The sequence below is a fragment of the Balaenoptera musculus genome, chromosome 8 (assembly GCF_009873245.2).
Source record: "Balaenoptera musculus isolate JJ_BM4_2016_0621 chromosome 8, mBalMus1.pri.v3, whole genome shotgun sequence".
In the NCBI taxonomy this organism is placed as follows: Eukaryota; Metazoa; Chordata; class Mammalia; order Artiodactyla; family Balaenopteridae; genus Balaenoptera; species Balaenoptera musculus.
Window position 1 is genome coordinate 75,090,104 of NC_045792.1, and position 20,955 is coordinate 75,111,058.

Sequence of the window (20,955 nt, forward strand, 5' to 3'; positions counted from 1 at the left end):
GACTTACTTTTTAATAACTACATATTTTCCTTTATTTTTAAAGACTAAACATAAAAATATTTGAAAACTTGATAAAATCTAGAGATGTTATATACATTAATTACAGCTATGGAAATAGCAGACACGTGACCAAAAGATGGATAGGAACACACAAAAATGAAAACAGTGCCAATGCGAAAGGTATTCCTTTAATATTGTTACCATATTATTTATCCAATAAAAGTGTATTAAAATATTAAACTCCTCATTTTATTTTAAATTTATTTTAATGGTCAAATCTTAATGATGAGTCTCAGTTCTTATTACACCTTCAGGTATGGTTGCTTTTCATAAATACTAATTCATTGTGTGAATCATATTTTACATTTATTTATATGTTTATCAATTTAAAGAAGAGAAAACAGATGAATTGGCCTGTTTATAATTTCTGACATCATTTTCATATGCATTATCATTTTATCTTTTAATTATGCTAAGCAGTTCAAATGGGTGGAATTTTTCTGTTTTATAGATAAATGAACGCTGATTCCTACAGTGAAATAACTAGGTAAAAGTTATAGTAGTAGATAATAACCCAAATTTAAACCATATTTCATAAATATAATTTCTCCCATGTGCCAGTCCCTGTTAGAGTATACATTGATGATACAGACATTTAAAATTTTTTAATACAGTATTGGTTTTCAAATCAGCAATCTACCTCCCTAGAAAAGATTTGTGGAGTGAATGTAAGTTAGAAAAGATCCATATCCTTGGTGACCTTACCACTCAAGAGTCATATAAATACTGGACAGATCACTACCTGTAGTCACAACTCCTTAATAAAACTTGAAGTTCACAGCACATTATCCTGTCTTACAGTTATATTAAGAGGTTCTGCTAAGATGATTTAATTGCAGAACTTTGTATACTGTATGACACCATACAAATGCATAGCCTTATTTATGTACTCAAAGCCAGATCTTACACATTTTCCATTAGAATCAGAACCTTAATAAGCAGCCAGCACATGGACAACAGCATTTAGATTTAAAACATTCTAATATACTCAATAAATATACAATCAGCCCAAGGGAAGTTTTCAGAAAGCATTGAGATATTTGTCCTCAACTAATACTAGCAAAAAACAACAGACACATGCAGTCATTTTATCTGCTGGCTCATAAGAATCTTGAATTTATTTATTCAATTTCCCATTTCTTCCTCTCATTTTTTCTCTCTTCCTATAGATTCAGAGTGATAGTAAGATTTCTATATTCAGTAACACTTTTTCAAGTCTTTAACTTTGTTTAAAACAAGATAAAGAATACAGATTAAGAGGAATTCCCTGCTGGTCCAGAGGTTAGGCCTCGGGACTTCCACTGCTGGGCGCACGTTCGATCCCTCCTCTGGGAATTAAGATCCTGCAAGCCACTTGGCATGGTCAAAAAAAAAAAAAATTTACTGTTGTTAAGAATACAGATTAAGGTTCTAATCCTGGCTTCATTTATTCAAACATTTGGAGTACCTACCACATGCCAGGCACTGTGCTCGGCTCTGGGGGAAAAAAATAACAGATTGGCTTCTGCTCTCATGTTCCTTATTTTCTGTGTGCCCTTGAGCATTGTAGTTAATCTTCTTTAGCTTGTATCTTGATTTATAACAATACAGTCTTGATGTGAAGATTAAATATGGTTATCTATGCAATGAACATAGCATGGAGCCTAAAATAAGATATGGTAAGTATAAAAATAGATTAAAAAAAATTTTTTACTGAAGTCTATAACAATTTTTATCATTTTATCTTAAATAAGAGTGTGCAATGTTGCAGCAGAAATAGGGAAATAAGTTTACAAACGGTCATTCTTTAAAACTAAAGCTTAGGGTTATGGGACTTAGGTTTATGGGTCAATATTATGACTTGTGTGGGTAGAACTCTTCATTGGGTTATGCTTCTTGAAAAAAGACTTTTAGGTAACTAACAGAAGGAATCGCCTTTCTTCCTGCATTAATGGCAAATTAAATCTAAAAGATGGTCTATATGGATTAGAGCTAGAAAAAGGAATCAAACCACAGGAAATACAAACTTGCTTGTGTTAACCCAGGATCATCTGGAAAAGTGTACTTGATAGCGGAACAGTAGTTTACTCCAGGTTTCACTATAGAATAAAAAATTCTGCAAGATTATACAACTCCTTTTGCTCTAATTCCATTTCTGGAATTAGAAGAATCTTGCAACCAACTAATTTTGTTATGGAAAAAATATCTTGATGAACAGAAAGTTATATTCCCCCTAATAAAAATGAATAAATCATTCTTAAGTTTGGTGATTGGCAATCACTCTGCTGGTAGTGGAGCATCTGGGTAAACTCACAAAATTAGGTTCCTACACACACTAAACAAATATTCTAAACTGTCCCCATAGGGCAGCTAACAAGGACAAAGTGGGAGAATTTAACTATTTTAGTCTCAACACTTCATTCAACATGAGGCAACTGTAACACCAAGGTTGTGATTTATTAACCTAGTCAATGGCAGAAGCAGCACTAATTCAGAAGTTTTTCTTTTACCATCAAATGCTAAATTAATATCCAAAGGCATATATTTGTATTTACCATGCTGTAAAATTTTTTTCTTAAGTCAATGCTTTAAATTACTGTATGATCTTTCAATGTGCAGAAATGAGAAACAAAATTTCGGAATAACACAATTTTAATACATGTTGACACTGGTTAATTGGTTAGAACGTTAGGTTAACAAGGCCAAAGTCCAGGGTTTCAAGTCCAACTAGGCCAGTTGGCTTTCCAAACCATTTCTGACAGCACATGTTGTTGGTTAAAGAAATCACTTCTGGGGATTTAAAAAAACCCAAGAAAAACCTGCAAAAGTAAGGCATTAATAATATAAAAAAGGTGTCTTGTTTGTCACTCTAAAGCTGCATTTTCTTTGACAAGCACATATCTTTTCAACATTATTAGAAATGCGCCTTCTAGAATGCAAACTATTGTTAACTCCATGGCTTTAGGCAGGATACTTCCAATGTTACCTCCTCTATCCAGAAAATCCATGGCACTACAAGCCGGTTACTTTACATATTTGTAATTAAGTTACAATTACACCTATTATATATTAGGACCTACAATAATATTTTGGACACATGAAAGTACAGAACATTTGGTGAGAACACTGGGATTTTAATTTTGTAAACTGTATATTCGAGTGCTCAGTTACAGAACGTTGCCCATAGAGAACTGGGGCCTGGGCTGAGAACTTCTCTCTGCCCAAATGCAATATCACGCACTACTCCCAAGAGACAGCAACAGGTCTGTCCAGATGCTAAGACCAGGGACTTCGAAATCTCCATCTTGAGCCTTACAGGACTTCAGGGCAGTAAAAACTTCATCTTTCAGAGGTGGAGGGGCCTGACAGAGGCTTTGAAACCTGCTCAACAACTCCTCCCAGGGAACATCCTGGGACTCAGTTCCAATCCAAAGGCCTTTCTGAAGGCTGTAGCGCAGCTGTCGACCCCAGTCTGTTAGCAGGCCCAGATAGACCCGGGAGAGCTCTGCATGGCGCCCCGCCACCGAAGTTAAAAGCCCGGCTGGGAGGCTGCGGCAAAAAGCAACCATGACATCCGATTTCCCCAGAAGCCAGCGAAGCAGCTCTTGACCCTCCTCTCCCGGAGTTCTGGGGCTGCCTAGTTCCAATTCCTCTTCTTGGGGCCGGGGAGACGACGGCGGCAGCAACAGCGCGGCCGCTACCACCTTCAGGAAGTTGTTCTGGGGCGAGCGCTCCCACAGGCTGCTGAGAAGCCTACCAGGGCCCCCTGCCTCGGCCTCCCCCACCTCCCGCAGACGCCTCAGCAGCAGCTCCGCCTGGGTCTTCATCAGTGAGTCCTCCTGAAGGACCGGGTTCTCTCCATAGGCGTTGAAGCGCAGCATGTGAATAGCGGCCCGGCGGCGGGCGAGGCGGGCCAGGCTGCCTTGGAGCGTCTCCTCCTCGGCGTCCGGGACGCCAGGGCCGGGAAAGAGCTGCTGCAGCAGGTAGCGAAAGGAGGCATCCCCAAGGGCCGGGTTCGCCAGCAGTCGCAGGGACAGCAGCTGGTCGCAGTGCCCCAAGGCCTGGAAGTTCGCCAACCCCGGGGCTGGAGCAGGCCCAGAGTCGCCGGGCTGCTTCCACTGGTTTTGCAGTCGCCGCTCCAGAGCCTTGCTAATGCGGGCATGGCGGCCAAAGCGCTTGTGGATGTGGCGCAGGTAGCGAGCCCACTGTAGGGCCCTGCGCACGGTCGCGGGGTCCCAGGTGCTGACGTGGGTCGTGCGGGACACAGCCAAAACCTCAGAGAAGCGCTCCAGGTGCTGCAAGAGCGGTTCCATGGGGCGCGCTAGGGCCTTACTTCCGCCTTCACCTTGGAGCCGGCTGCTCTCTGCGTGCTTGATTGGCGTGTTGGTGAAACGATACGCCTCTCTGCAATGCTATTGGGTAAAATCCCTGTCAATCTGACAGCGGCTTTAATCCGGGAACCTGCGCTCCGAGAAATGTAAGCCCAAGGAAAGTGCTCTTGGTTTTATTTTTGCTGTAGATATTGAGGAGGCTCATACGGGAGGGAGAGTAAAGGGGGGCTAGGATTAGAGAATTCCCGGAGCCACGTGGGAGATGCTGTTAGTTACGGAGGTCTGCGTGCTTCCTTTCGCTTTATAAACATCTCTAGTAGAAGTTTCCTGAGTTTTGTGTGAGTGAATCTGTGTTAAGGTTTATCATAATTGGGGAAAGCCAGACACGGGCTGTTACATATAAGAAAATGTAATTAAATAAAAATTTTGGTTCAATTCAGTTTAGTAGAAAGGTACTGACTTCCAATTAATTAATACCAGACACTATGCTAAAGTCTGGGCCTTGACCTTGTCCTTTCATTATTAGAACTTGAATCCTTTAAGTGAAACTTAAAGATTAATACTTTATTAAAATAGTAAAGGAACTTAAATTTTATTTCAAAGTTTCACTATTGTTTTTTGTTTTGTTTTTGTAATTCTCAAGGCAGAATAACTTAATTGACTCTTATTTCACACAAACAACTAATTGAACTAAGTGGCATTTAACGGCATATAACAAAAACAAATGCTTGTCTAAAGATTGTGGGAAGGGGGAGAGGGAAGAAGAATCCACTTCTGGAATGTCATCTGGATTATTCACTCATTTATGTGTTCTACAAATGTTTATCTGCCAACCTGTAGGGGTTTCGTTCAGAAACCTACAACAATTTCTAATCTACTGAAGTTGGTGACACAATAACTCATTTGAGCTGAGTTTGTTTCCAGTAAAGACACCAAGCAAAAGTATTCTAATAAGTAGTCGGAAATGGTGTTTTGTTTTGTTTTGCTTTAACAAAAAGGAGAAGAGAAACAAATTTAACAGAGGAAGAGTCATTTTTCATTTATTAACTTTTTTTAAAAAATGAATAAAGCAGTGGTGTTCATGCTGTTAATTCAGTTTTAGGATCTGATATTTATCACTTAGCCTAAACTCTCAGTTGGTCTGTAGCGGTTACTTGATTTTATCTTTGTCTTGGATACTAGAAACTTTGAGCCAAATGTGCAGTCTACTTTTAGCAAATGCACAGGCTTCACCAATTTATTCTTAAATTGAGCACTTATTATGTCACATAGTGTAAGATACTAGGGATTTATTTGTAAATAAATAGATGTTGTCCTTGTCCTGGTGGAGTTCATTTCCTAGCATTTAAGAGCAAAATTAAACAGATAACCTCAAATGTGATAGGAGGCTATAACGAAGGTGGATCTCCAAGACTTAGGTGATTGAGAAGGCCTCCCTCTGTAAGAAACTGACTTTCTCCTGATAGCCCAAAGATGAGTGTTGAAAAAAGTTTTCAAGGTCTAGGGAACAGTTAATTTACAGGTACCTGAGTTGAGAGAGCCCAATCCATTCAAGGAGGTGAAAAAAGTCCAAAAAAACTGCCTTCAGTTCGGGATGGGAGTGAGACCTTATGGCAGGAATTGTGCAGATTAGCTTCAGATCTTTCCACTTATTTAAAATCTTATCTAAAATCCCTGCTTGGGTATTATAATATGTAAATTTATGCATATTTCACATTCACTTATTTTCATTAAATGAACACAATGTCTGTGAAATTTTCCCCTTTAGAAGAAAGAAAAGCCTAGGGTTTGGAGCGTCTCCTCAATGTTCCATTTAATCAACAAAATTCAATGATCATTTATTAAGCTTCTACTACGTGTAAAGTATTAGGGAGTGAAAAAATGATTATGACAAGGTCCTTCGCTTCAAGAAACCTACCTTCTTGAGGCAGGGGTGGAAGGGGCACAAAAACACTGAACTATAATGCAATTCAGATTTTATGTGTTTAAAAAATTGTAAGAATGATGCAATGAGAGACCAGATATAAATTGACAGGAGAGTTCAAGGAAGGCTTTACAAAGGACTGATACTTCGTGTAGGCCTTAAACTATCAAGAAATACAGGAAAATGCAAGTGAGAAAAATAACATAAGGTAAAACATATAAGGATGTTAACCTGTATAGTGTGTGCTACAAATACTAGTACGAATCTCCCATATCTTCATTATGATTCCTAAATTTCTGGGATACAGTAAATTAGGACAGAGACTGGAAGGCCACATTTCGGGAGATTTCATTAAAATATGATATCAATCAAACCATGAGAGTTAAGCATCATAAACAACTAAGCATCAGAAAAAGAGACATTCACATAAAGTTTACCTCATAGGGTTCTGCTGACGATTAAATGAAATAATAAATGTGAAATGCCATCCTTGGTATTTTGGCTGTCTTTTAATATTCATTCTGTTATTACCCCCACCCTCTTTGCATAATAAAGATGCAATTTGGAGTACTGACTCCAGCTCAGCTCAAGGGGTAGGCCAATTTGAGCCAATCATGTTAATCCACCCCTCTCTTAATTCAGTAATTAATTTAGGAACCCAGTCTTAAGCCTATCGATGTATAGCATTTTCTTTTTTTTTTTTTTTTCAGAGACAATATAGAACTTTTATTTTTCTGAAACATTGAGAAGTAGTTGCCAGTGACATAATAAAACATCACCCTGAATACTGTGTTTATTATAAATATGAAATTTTTTCTACATAGCTTAATATAACCATCAATGATAGGAAATTAACATCAATGTATTATTATCATTTAATCATCAGACCCTGTGCAAAGTTATCTAGTTGTCTCAATAATGTTTTTGTTTTTATCAAAGTATACTTGATTTATAATATTATATTAGTTTCAGCATAGTGATTCAGTATTATTATAGTTTATACTTCATTAAAAATTATTACAAGGTAATGACTAAAATTCCCTGTGCTATACAATATATCTTTGTTGCTTATTTATTTTATTTTATTTTTTGGTCTTTTATTTGTTAAATTATTTTTTTTGAATTTTTGAATTTTATTTTATTTTTTTAGACACCAGGTTCTTATTAGTTATCCCTTTTATACATATTAGTGTATATATGTCAATCCCAATCTCCCAATTCATCCCACCAACCGCCCCCCCCCCGCCGCCACTTTACCCCCTTGGTGTCCATACGTTTTTTTCTCTACATTTGTGTCTCAATTTCTGCTGTGCAAACCGGTTCATCTGTACCGTTTTTGTAGGTTCCACATACATGCGTTAATATATGATATTTGTTTTTCTCTTTCTGACTTACTTCACTCTGTATGACAGTCTCTAGATCCATCCACGTCTCTACAAATGACTCAATTTCATTCCTTTTTATGGCTGAGTAATATTCCATTGTATATATGTACCACATCTGCTTTATCCATTTGTCTGTTGAATGGCATTTAGGTTGCTTCCATGACCTGGCTATTGTAAATAGTGCTGCAATGAACATTGGGGTGCATGTGTCTTTTTGAATTATGGTTTTCTCTGGGTATATGCCCAGTAATGGGACTACTGGGTCATACGGTAGTTCTATTTTTAGTTTTTTAAGGAACCTCCATACTGTTCTCCATAGTGGCTCTATCAATTTACATTCCCACCAACAGTGCAAGAGTGTTCCCTTTTCTCCACACCCTCTCCAGCATTTGTTATTTGTAGATTTTCTGATGATGCCCATTCTAACTGGTGTGAGGTGACACCTCATTGTAGTTTTGATTTGTATTTCTCTAATAATTAGTGATGTTGAGCAGCTTTTCATGTGCTTCTTGGCCATCTGTATGTCTTCTTTGGAGAAATGTCTATTTAGGTCTTCTGCCCATTTTTGGATTGGGTTATTTGTTTTTTTAATATTGAGCTGCATGAGCTGTTTATATATTTTGGAGATTAATCCTTTGTCCATTGATTCATTTACAAATATTTTCTCCCATTCTGACGGTTGTCTTTTTGTCTTGTTTGTAGTTTCCTTTGCTTTGCAAAAGCTTTGAAGTTTCATTAGGTCCCATTTGTTTATTTTTGTTTTTATTTCCATTACTCTAGGAGGTGGATCAAAAAAGATCTTGCTGTGATTTATGTCAAAGAGTATTCTTCCTCTGTCTTCCTCTAAGAGTTTTATAGTGTCTAGTCTTACATTTAGGTCTCTAATCCATTTTGAATTTATTTTTGTGTATGGTGTTAGGGAGTCTCTAATCCATTTTGAATTTATTTTTGTGTATGGTGTTAGGGAGTGTTCTAATTTCATTCTTTTACATGCAGGTGTCCAGTTTTCCCAGCACCACTTACTGAAGAGACTGTCTTTTCTCCATTGTATATCCCTGCCCCCTTTGTCATAGATTAGTTGACCATAGGTGTGTGGGTTTATCTCTGGGCTTTCTATCCTGTTCCACTAATCTATATTTCTTTTTTTGTGGCAGTACCATATTGTCTTGATTACTGTAGCTTTGTAGTATAGTCTGAAGTCAGTGAGTCTGATTCCTCCAGCTCCGTTTTTTTCCCTCAAGACTGCTTTGGCTATTCGGGGTCTTTTGTGTCTCCATTCAAATTTTAAGATTTTTTGTTCTAGTTCTGTAAAAATTGCCATTGGTAATTTGGTAGGGATTGCATTGAATCTGTAGATTGCTTTGGGTAGGATAGTCATTTTCACAATATTGATTCTTCCAATCCAAGAACATGGTATATCTCTCCATCTGTTGGTATCATCTTTAATTTATTTTATCAGTGTCTTATAGTTTTCTGCATACAGGTCTTTTGTCTCTCTAGGTAGGTTTATTCCTAGGTATTTTATTCTTTTTGTTGCAGTGGTAAATGGGAGTGTTTCCTTAATTTCTCTTTCAGGTTTTTCATCAGTGTATAGGAATGCAAGAGATTTTTGTGCATTAATTTTGTATCCTGCAACTTTACCAAATTCATTGATTAGCTCTAGTAGTTTTCTGGTGGCATCTTTAGGATTCTCTATGTATAGTATCATGTCATCTGCAGACAGTGACAGTTTCACATCTTCTTGTCCAATTTGTATTCCTTTTATTTCTTTTTCTTCTCTGATTGCTGTGGCTAGGACTTCCAAAATTATGTTGAATAATAGTGGTGAGAGTGGACATACTTGTCTTGTTCCTGATCTTAGAGGAAATGCTTTCAGTTTTTCACCATTGAGAATGATGTTTGCTGTGGGTTTGTCATATATGGCCTTTATTATGTTGAAGTAGGTTCCCTCTATGCCCACCTTATGGAGAGTTTTTAACATAAATGGGTGTTGAATTTTGTCAGAAGCTTCATCTGCATCTGTTGAGATGATCATATGGTTTTTATTCTTCAGTTTTTTAATATGGTGATTCACATTGATTGATTTGCGTATATTGAAGAATCCTTGCGTCCCTGGGATAAATCCCACTTGATCATGGTGTATGATCCTTTTAATGTGTTGTTGGATTCTGTTTGCTAGTATTTTGTTGAGGATTTTTGCATGTATATTCTTCAGTGAAATAGGTCCGTAATTTTCTTTTTCTATAGTATCTTTGTCTGGTTTTGGTATCAGGGTGATGGTGGCCTCATAGAATGAGTTTGGGAATGTTCCTTCCTCTGCAGTTTTTTGGAAGAGTTTGAGAAGCATCGGTGTTAGCTCTTCTCTAAATGTTTGATAGAATTCACCTGTGAAGCCATCTGGTCCTAGACTTTTTGTTTGTTGGAAGATTTTTAGTCACAGTTTCATTTTCATTACTTGTGATTGGTGTGTTCATATTTTCTGTTTCTTCCTGGTTCAGTCTTGGAAGGTTATACCTTTCTAAGAATTTGTCCATTTCTTTGGCATAGCGTTGCTTGTAGTAGTTAGTCTCTTAGGATGCTTTTTATTTCTGCGGTGTCTGTTGTCACTTCTACTTTTTCATTTCTCATTTTATTGATTTGGGCCCTCTTGCTCTTTTTCTTGATGAGTTTGGCTAATGGTTTATCAATTTTGTTTATCTTCTCAAAGAAACAGCTTTTAGTTTTATTGATCTTTGCTATTGTTTTCTTTGTTTCTATTTCATTTATTACTGCTCTGATCTTTATGATTTCTTTCCTTCTGCTAACTTTGGGTTTTGTTTGTTCTTCTTTCTCTAGTTCCTTTAGGTGAAAGGTTAGATTGTTTATTTGCGATTTTTCTTGTTTCTTGAGGTAGGCTTGTATTTCTATAAACTTCCCTCTTAGAACTGCTTTTGCTGCATCCGTATGTTTTGGATCATCGTGTTTTCATTGTCATTTGTTTCTAGGTATTTTTTGATTTCCTTTTTGATTTCTTCAGCGATCTCTTGGTTATTTAGTAACGTATTGTTTAGACTCCATGTGTTTGTGTTTTTTACATTTTTTTCCCCGTAATTGATTTCTAATCTCATAGTGTTGTGGTCAGAAAAGATGCTTGATATGATTTCAATTTTCTTAAATTTACTGAGGCTTGATTTGTGGCCCAAGATGTGATCTATCCTGGAGAATGTTCCGTGCACACTTGAGAAGAACGTGTAATCTGCTGTTTTTGGATGGAATGTCCTATAAATATCAATTAAATCTATCTGGTCTCTTGTTTCTTTGAAAGCTTGTGTTTCCTTATTAATTTTATGTTTGGATGGTCTGTCCATTGGTGTAAGTGAGGTGTTAAAGTCCCCCACTATTATTGTGTCACAATCGATTTCCTCTTTTATAGCTGTTAGCAGTTGCCTTTGTATTGAGGTACTCCTATGTTGGGTGCATATATATTTATAATTGTTATATCTTCTTCTTGGATTGACCCCTTGATCATTATGTAGTGTCCTTCCTTGTCTCTTGTAACATTCTTTATTTTAAAGTCGATTTTATCTGATATGAGTATTGCTACTCCAGCTTTCTTTTGACTTCCATTTGCATGGAATATCTTTTTCCATCCACTCACTTTCAGTCTGTATGTGTCCCTACGTCTGAAGTAGGTCTCTTGTAGACAGCATATATATGGGTCTTGTTTTTGTATCCATTCAGCAAGCCTGTGTCTTTTGGTTGGAGCATTTAATCCATTCATGTTTAAGGTAATTATCGATATGTATGTTCCTATGACCATTTTCTTAATTGTTTTGGGCTTGTTTTTGTAGGTCCTTTTCTTCTCTTGTGTTTCCCACTTAGAGAAGTTCCTTTGGCATTTGTTGTAGAGCTGGTTTGGTGGTTCTGAATTCTCTTAGCTTTTGCTTGTCTGTAAAGCTTTTGATTTCTCCATCAAATCTGAATGAGATCCTTGCTGGGTAGAGTAATCTTGGTTGTAGGTTTTTCCCTATCATCACTTTAAATATGTCATGCCACTCCCTTCTGGCTTGTAGAGTTTCTGCTGAGAAATCAGCTGTTAACCTTATGGGAGTTCCCTTATATGTTATTTGTTGTTTTTCCCTTGCTGCTTTCAATAATTTTTCTTTGTGTTTTATTTTTGCCAATTTGATTACTATGTGTCTCGGTGTGTTTCTCCTTGGGTTTATCCTGTATGGGTCCCTCTGCTCTTCCTGGACTTGGGTGGCTATTTCCTTTCCCATGTGAGGGAAGTTTTTGACTATAATCTCTTCAAATATTTTCTCTGGTCCTTTCTCTCTCTCTTCTCCTTCTGGGACCCCTAGAATGCCAATGTTGTTGTGTTTAATGTTGTCCCAGAGGTCTCTTAGGCTGTCTTCATTTCTTTTCATTCTTTTTTCTTTATTCTGTTCCACAGCAGTGAATTCCACCATTCTGTCTTCCAGGTCACTTATCCGTTCTTCTGCCTCAGTTATTCTGCTATTGATTCCTTCTAGTGTATTTTTCATTTCAGTTATTGTATCGTTCATCTCTGTTTGTTTGTTCTTTAATTCTTCTAGGTCTTTGTTAACCATTTCTTGCATCTTCTCAATCTTTGCCTCCATTCTTTTTGTGAGGTCCTGGATCATCTTCACTGTTATTATTCTGAATTCTTTTTCTGGAAGGTTGCCTATCTCCACTTCATTTAGTTGTTTTTCTGGGGTGTTATCTGTTCCTTCATCTGGTACATAGCCCACTGCTTTTTCATCCTGTGTCTCTTTCTGTGAATGTGGTTTTTGCTCCACAGGCTGCAGGATTGTCCTTCTTGCTTCTGCTGTCTGCCTTCTGATGGATGAGGCTATCTAAGAGGCTTGTGCAAGTTTCCTGATGGGAGGGACTGGTGGTGGGTAGAGCTGGCTGTTTCTCTGGTGGGCAGAGCTCAGTAAAACTTTAATCCGCTTGTCTGCTGATGGGTGGGGCTAGGTTCCCTCCCTGTTGGTTATTTGGCCTGAGGCGACCCAACACTGGAGCCTACCTGGGCTCTTTGGTGGGGCTAATGGCGGATTCTGGGAGGGCTCATGCCAAGGAGTACTTCCCAGAATTTCTGCTGCCAGTGTCCTTGTCCTCACGGTGAGACACATCCACCCCCTGCCTCTGCAGGAGACCTTCCAACACTAGTAGGTAGGTCTGGTTCAATCTCCTGTGTGGGTCACTGCTCCTTCCCCTGGGTCCCGATGCGCACACTACTTTGTGTGTGCCCTCCAAGAGTGGAGTGTCTGTTTCCCCCTGTCCTGTCAAAGTCCTGTAGTCAAATCCCGCTAGCCTTCAAAGTCTGATTCTCTAGGAATTCCTTCTCCTGTTGGGAAGCCTGATGTGGGGCTCAGAACCAGGTTGGGAAGCCTGACGTGGGACTCAGAACCTTCACTCCAGTGGGTGGACTTCTGTGGTATAAGTGTTCTCCAGTTTGTGAGTCACCCACCTAATAATTATGGGGTTTGATTTTATTGTGATTGCGCCCCTCCTACCATCTCACTGTGGCTTCTCCTTTGTCTTTGGATGTTGGGTATCTTTTTTGGTGAGTTCCAGTGTCTTCCTTTCAATGATTGTTCAGCAGTTAGTTGTGATTCCAGTGCTCTCGCAAGAGGGAGTGAGAGCACGTCCTTCTACTCCGCCATCTTGAACCAATCTTCAGCATTTTCTAATGACAAATTTGTTCAGAAATGGCCAGATGAATCAATTCCAATCAGTTAGGCCTAGGTGATTACTTTTCTTCTCAGAGTTGGTAGGTCATGCATATTCACCAATATGAAGAGATAGTCATATTAGACAATGTAGGTGTATACAAGCTGGGTATCAAGCATGCTTAAGAGATTGTTTCTTCCTCTTGATGTTGTATATTTATATTAGGCCCAAAGCTACCAGAGCCCTCTTCTTCCTTGAGCCAATAGAATCTCATAATCACAAGGAATACATTGGATTAAGACAACTCTCAAACTAACCCTGTTTAAGATTATAACCCTATATATTCCCAATTTTTTTTCTTGCCAGTTTTATTTTCTATTGCTTTCAACTAAATGCACCCAACTAATACCAGCCCTTCAGAACATTGTGTGGTATGTGGTGCATATAAACACTCAGTAAACATTGGCTATTGTTGTTAATGTTATGTAAGCCTCCGAAGTGTACATCTTCCCATGTCTTCTCCAAATTCTACTCCTCCCTAGTATAAAAGAGCCACCACCAACACTCTATGGTCAGAGGTAGAGAAAATTTTAGCAGAGAAACATACAGCTTGATGCTGCAATATTCACTGTTGGTCCTGAGACGTTTTGATTACAGTCTTTTCCAATGGACTATTAAGACTTGAAAAATCGAGTTCATTCCATGCTCTAGGTTAGGTCTAATTTTTTAGTTATTTTAAGATGTGGATTAAGTCAGAAATTATAGGACACTATGGAACTGGGAGACCAATGAAAACAAAGTATTCTGATGTCCCTTTATTTTACTTTGAACAATATTATATTGACACACTTATTTCAACTTTATATTGACACACTTATTTCAGCCCTCTGCTTGTTGAAATAATATTTTTCTATACGAACAAGCAGACCTGGACTCTACATCTTCAGGCAGGGTAGACCTGAAGGGTTTTTGTCTCATTCCAGAATCTGCTTCATGGAAGGAAAGTGCTTTGACTTTTTTACAATCACTCCGAGGGCAAATACTATGGGCAATGATTACACCTGATCCTAACTCTGTTACTTCATTCAAGACTGGAGTAAGAGTAGGTCTCTCTGTGTTCTTTAGTAGCAACAATAAATAGCAAGCTGGCACAACTATTGAAGAGAGATTTCTTATAGGAACTTTGCAAACATATTTGCCATTTTTTTGTGACAATGCAAACTATATTTCTTAGAGGTGACTATAGATCTTAGTGGGAGTTGCTTCTACAAAATCAAAATTTCTTTGTGTTACTTGTTTCCCTTATGAAGGGGGTAAATCATCAAATGAATTATAATGGACAGAGGATGTTAGACAGGTATAGGGTAATCTGACAATTAACTTTCCAGGAACAAATGGCCTTGTCCTACATCCTATGTTATTATAACTAGTCCCTGATCAGATTGTAGAACCTCATACCAAATCTCAAAAATATTAAATTGGTATACCTGATAAGAAAAAAAAACCCAACAATGTTGATCTTTTTACCCTTTGGAATTGTTTTCATAAAGGTAACTGACTATAACTAAGCAAATGTTTTTTCTGGGTCTCAAGCTTTCCAATCAGTGTACAGTAGTAAAGGTTACAATCGTATGTCTGTAATATTAACCTCCTTTGGCCTTGGGGCATATGAATGAAGTCTGGGAGGCTGGAGTCATTACTGAGATAATGAGAGATCTGATAACCATTCTTCAGTCCTTCTTTGGACATGCTCTGCCACCTGGGCATCTACTCAGTGTCTAGAGTGAGTGCGCAGTGCAGCCCATCAAGAAGTTAATGGAGGAGTTCTAGATGTCCACAAGGACAGGGCAAACCCTAGTGAGTTCAGAGGAAGGTGTTGGAGGAAGGGTTAGAGGATGAGATCTCCTTGTGGGCACAGATCTGGATGATGGCTCCAAATCTCTGTTTTCACAAATTTGAGACACTCCTTTCCATTTGCAGTGGATGTGACTTTAAGTGGCCTCAAAGCTAGCAGCAGAAGGACTGCCCTGACAATGCATGTGTACTCTGAAAATTAGAACTTCATTAAAACTTCGGAACACCTGATTTGAATTGTTTTTTGGACTTGAAATTCATTTTCATCATCACAGTATACGTTTAACATATTGCCTTCATAAGAAAAGAAAAAAGAGCTTTTCTTTAAATATAATCTCATTCTTATAAATTTTAAAAGGCTATAAAAATGGTTTTACTTAGTTTTACCAACAACATTTCTAGTCAATGGTGACTCAAGAATATGAAGAGAACTTTGTTAAGGTCTTGATCAGGAATTGTGACTGACCATTTCAAGCATAAAAAGCAATACTAAAAAAAATTACGAAAGCAAGCTTAATTTTCCTATTTAAAAAATTCAGTTTTAATTGTTGTTGGGAAGTTTCATATAAATTTAATATGTAGAATCATGTCTATTCATAGTACAAAGAGAGTGCAAAAAAATATTTTTTTCACCAAGGCTTTTACCTATAGATCTTCCTCAACTTACGATGGAGTTGTCCCATTAAACCCATCATAAGCTAAAAATATCTCAAGTTCATCAAAAATGAATTTAATACTCCTAACCTGCCAAACATTATGGCTTAGCCTCACCTACCTTAAATGTGCTCAGAACACTTACATTAGCCTCCAGTTGAGCAAATCATATAACACAAAGCCTATTTTATAATAAAGCAGTGACTATCTCATGACATTTATTGAACACTGTACTATACTAAAAAAAACCCAGAGTGGTTGTATGGGTACAGAGTGGTTGTCAGTGTATTGGTGGTTGACCCTCGTGATTGCAGGGCTGACCGGGCGGTGTCGCTCGCTGCTGCTGCCCAGCGTCGTAAGAGAGTATCAGACCACATATCTCTAGCCCATGAAAAGATCAAAATTCAAAATTCAAAGTATGAATCTACTGAATGCATATCACTTTTGCACCATTGTAAAGTCAAAAAATCATAAGTAGAACCATTGTAAATTCGGGATTGTTTGTATGCATCCCAAATCCTCTGATTGACTGACATGTGCCATAACGTAAAAAAGATTGGAAAGCACTGCTCTAACATAGGCATTCTAACACAATTAGCTAAGGAAAAATGGCAAAATAAAGGGCACTGCAATTCAAATTAAGCTTGCCTTAAATTTCTACAAATAGGACAGGAAGAAAATTAGTTGGCTAGTTATTCTCCATTTGTCCTTCCCATGTCACCCCATCCATTTTCTCCTTTCTTTCCCTATTCTGTGCAGAGGACTGGCTTGATCCTTATTGACTCTGTCAGCCTTATTCCCTTGCCCTCTGACTTGCCACTGAATCGACCAGTGAGAGGCATTAGCAATCAGAAAGAGGAGAGGGATGTAGGGTTTTCTTCCTCTGCTCTCTGCTAAGGCATCAGGATTCTGGTTCTTTCATTTAAAAATGCCATGAGGCCTCCCTGAGCCTCTGATACCACCTATTATTCTCCGCAGCCCTTCCTGCTGTTGCTAATCCCTGGATGCCCTAACATACCTTGTTGATTTCCTTAACCCTGGCCTTGCTTCTGCAAATATCCCTGTTATTTCAGAATCCCTGCTGACTGTGCTGGTTTCCTGCCAAGACCTTAACTGACACAGTCGTCTGAGTTTTCAACCATTCTCATAATTAATGTAAGTCTATGAGTCATAATATTACCAATCAGTATGTTTTTAGGGAATGATGACTAGTCTAGTGCAGTGATTCCCAAATACCTGTCATTGCCAGACACTCCTGCCAATATATGACAAAGTCATCATTATTACAGTGATATATGAAAAATAAGTGACATAACAATGTGAAGTGTTTTCATAAACAGTTAATTTAAGTGAAGGGAAAAAGTATTTTTTTTTTTTTTGTAAAGTAAAGGTGATGTTAAATGGCAATTTTGTGTTTTCTTAATTTGGAAAAATTTTAAAGTTTGCAATTATCTTAGACACCTATTTTAGAAACTGTGTTTATGGGTACACATATATAGATATATGCATATATCTATAGCTAGATAAAAGATAGATTATAAATCTGTGAGATCTATAATTCTGAAAATCTCCCGTCTCATGTGTGGAAAATGGTAGGAGTGTTTGTAGGTAGACCCAGCTTGTGAAGACCTTGGAATACTTTAGTAAGGAATAGGGTCTGTGTTCAATTGGCTTTCGGATACTATTGACAGTTTTGGAGCACAAGAATGACATGATCATATATGTTATAAAGCAATGTGGAGAATTGGCTGTAGCCAGCTGAGACAAATGGCTAGAGATGGAGGTCCCCTAGAGAAATATTGCAATAGTCCAGGTGCACAAAATGACAGTTTCACTAAGGAAGTAGCAGAGGAAACATTAAGAAGTGGTGGGGAGTGAGTGGTGCTCAGACTTGAAAATTCCTTCTGAAGAAGAATCATTAGATCTTAATGGAGAAAAGAGTCAAAATTACTGTGCATATTCTCATTGAAGTGATTGAGGGAAGTCTCTTGACCTTTGGAATGGAACGTGGATTGGTATTGATTTTAGCTAATGCCTGTAATTGGAAAAGAGGGAAAAAAATCTCAGAGCAAATCACGGCTCAGTGGAAACTCTTATGCATTTGTTTTTTAATCCCAAATTACTGTCTTTCTTCACACTCTTCAGGATCCCCTGGATTAGCAAATTAGGTAATAGAATATTTTATTAGTAATTAGTGAATACTATGGTAACTCCAGAAGACATCTTGGTTGCATGAGAATTATTAAAAACATGGATTGAATTATTCAAAGGGAAGAATTTAAACAAGAATTTCTCCCCTTCCTTAAATAATCTCTAATTCAATTCCCAGAATCTTAACATTTAACTTAATACCTCTTGGATTGCTAATATTCAGAAACTACTTACATACTGGAATTAATCCCACTGGAAGAAACTCCTCTCTGACTTGTCATTTTATATTTTTTCCACTGCTTGGACACCTATTGAAAAAATCTGTATATAAGGGACAATGATGAGATTCATATTGACAATAAATTGAATATATAATATATAGTTTTGACATTATATATCAATACACAGATTATACATCCTCCTCTGTGTATATGTGTGTATTTGCATAAAAGTAAATAGGATGAAATTCCTAAGAAGATACTTGAAGTAAATAATTGAACTAAATTTATTTTTAAGATTTCATTTTTCTTTTACAACTGTTAATTTTTTTCTAATGTCTAAAGCAGAAAGAAAAAATATGAATCACAATCTCTCTTTACCTTTGAATTAGAAGTTTGATTCCTTGGAGGAGAACTCTGTAATAATGTCTGGGTGCCTTTATTTTTATCCCACAGTTATCAGTATATTGCTATATAAGTACCTGCCAGGAAGGCCTATTTTTTTCTAGTTCAGTAATTTTTTGTGTCTGTTGTTCCCATTTTCAAGTCTCCAAAACTTTTATGTGAATTCTTTCACCACATTTTTTTCATTATTTCCCAACCTTCTTTTTTTCTAGATGGTTGAAGTTTCCAGACATATAACCAGAAATGTCCTAAGAGAATTAATATATAAAAAAATAAAGCTAAGGAAATGGAAAGCAAAGAAAAATAGGCATGTGTAATACATGCATATGCACATGTAAACTCATTTTAAACTTTCCTTAAAAAAGTAACAGATGAGTTGATTTTCCTAATTAATATTCTCTGAGTAACAAATATAGTGGAAAAATTATCAAGAAACTTTTTTGTTTTTAATAACTTCCAGACCTAATCTAAGTTCTTAGATTGGGCTAGTCTGTTAATACCATTAATGTCAAGTATTTTCCCCAAAGATTCCTAACATTTCAAAATAAACTGGCTGAAATAAGCCAAATAAGTGATTAAAACAAAATTCACAATATCACAGGACATTTTATGGGTATGTAAAAATTCTTTTGGTAATGTTTTTATCAGTTAGTTACCAAATTTTAAGCATAAAGGAAAGCTTTAAAGGGAATATTCCATCAGGTTTGAGTGAAATACTCCACTTAAGGGGCAAGAGGGGTGTTTAAAGCAAAAGTGCTGTAGTTAATATTTCTTTTCCCTTTTTTCTTTTGAGTGGATTAATGAATGTTGTAATTTTCTAACAGTTTGCAGATCTCAAGCAGATCCAGTGGGTAAAAACCCCTATTTCTGGTTATCTTAGAATATGATGTATCTTCACCTTTCCCCTAGTTTGTATAATTTTTGTGTTCATCTGTTTTATTGATGCTGGACATAGAGGAGGGACTGTATACAACCGAGCAACATCTCTGTTGTCAGGATATTGGTAGAACCTGGATCCATTTGAAGACATTTCAGTATCCCATGGCCAGTTCAGGATGTTAGAAAATGCTAAATGCCAAGAGTGCAGAACAAGACAAAATTACAGAGAGGATTGTAGGGTAGAAAGAGGAAGGTAGCGATAATATTAAAGGCAAGATTTTAAAAAAACATATATATATATATACACATGTATATATATGTAGCAGATTAAATTTGACTGTGTAATGGGAAGTATTGAGAAAATTTTCAGATAAATATTTTCCTAAATAATAATGTTACTGAAATATTATAAAGTTAGGGATGGCAATCAACAATATAATTTAAGCAAATCAAGAATGCCAAACTTTATAGTAAAAAATTTTGTTAGTAAAATTATAATTTTTAAAGGGTAACATTCTTAACTTTTTCTAGTTCAAATAAAGTTTTCTGTTCCTAGTGTTTTGGGTTGTTAAAAACAGTATTCATTCTATTGTATTCATTAGTGAGAAAAAAGTTTGGTGTTTTATCCTCTGCCCAACCAGAATATCAGTTAATATCTGCAAATCTGTAAAATGAGAAGTGATTAAAGTGGACATCATGTTCTTCTCTAGCTCTCTGATGTGATGATTTTACTTAGTTTATTTACAGATTTTAATTAAAAGGGGAGGAGCTTAATTTAATTTTAACAGGATGACTGAATACCTCTACAGTGTGCTTTAAGATCAGTTGACATTTTATTGCCTGTACTAGCTGCCAGATTTCCCCTATTTTTCTCTACTTTTTATAGCCTAAAGGACACTAAATCTAGCACTCAACTTCTAGTAGTCCAAGTATTTTCAACTTTATGTGTTCTTGAATTTTGTAATCTCATTAGGTAGATGGTTGAGGAACATAAAGTATGAACACTAATCTGATACCCAGATGACAGAACATTGGAAAGACTGCCAGCACAAGCATTAAAAGACATAGGCAATCGAAACTGCCAAAAGAAAAGTCTATTTTCTGAAAGGTGGGGTATTTGGAAACGGGTCATAAGACATTTGACTAACTATGCTAAATTGTTTTTGTATGGCATCTCTTTTAGGCAATAATCCAGAAATCAAAAACCTACTTTATGCACTACCCATGGTAAGTGGCTTAGTTAAGTAGTATTTGCACACTGCCAAGTTTGCTTTCTAATTCTAAAATTTCCCTTCCCCCCTCCCTCCCTCTCTCCCTCCCCCCTCCCTTCCCCCTCCCTTCCTTCCTTCCTTCCTTTTGTCTATCTTCCTTCCTTTTTTCTTTTTTCTTTTTCATTTCTGCTTACTCATTTGTTTCTATATATCGTCAGAATAAGACTC

At 37.0% G+C, this 20,955-nt stretch overlaps 2 protein-coding genes across 3 annotated transcripts in view; one reads left to right on the plus strand and one right to left on the minus strand.

The window, feature by feature from the left end:
* Positions 1 to 2,673: 2,673 nt before the first annotated feature.
* On the minus strand, positions 2,674 to 4,413 carry FANCF (FA complementation group F). Its single transcript, XM_036859209.1, has one exon. It carries the CDS (start codon positions 4,350 to 4,352, stop codon positions 3,273 to 3,275), a length of 1,080 nt encoding a protein of 359 aa, XP_036715104.1. The 5' UTR covers positions 4,353 to 4,413; the 3' UTR covers positions 2,674 to 3,272.
* A 12,556-nt stretch (positions 4,414 to 16,969) lies between these two features.
* GAS2 (growth arrest specific 2) overlaps positions 16,970 to 20,955 on the plus strand; it is a 148,228-nt gene continuing 144,242 nt past the window's right edge. Inside the window, exons 1-2 of one of the 2 annotated variants that reach the window (XM_036862312.1) lie at positions 16,970 to 17,018; positions 20,700 to 20,743. The gene's annotated coding sequence lies outside the window, so the exon portion shown is untranslated. Of the gene's footprint in view, positions 17,019 to 20,699; positions 20,744 to 20,955 lie in introns of those variants that run through there. The other variant, XM_036862313.1, reaches the window with a different exon arrangement.

Coding starts and splice junctions, on each gene's coding strand:
- FANCF (XM_036859209.1), bottom strand. CDS start 4,352: ATGGAACCGCTCTTGCAGCACCTGGAGCGCTTCTCTGAGGTTTTGGCT.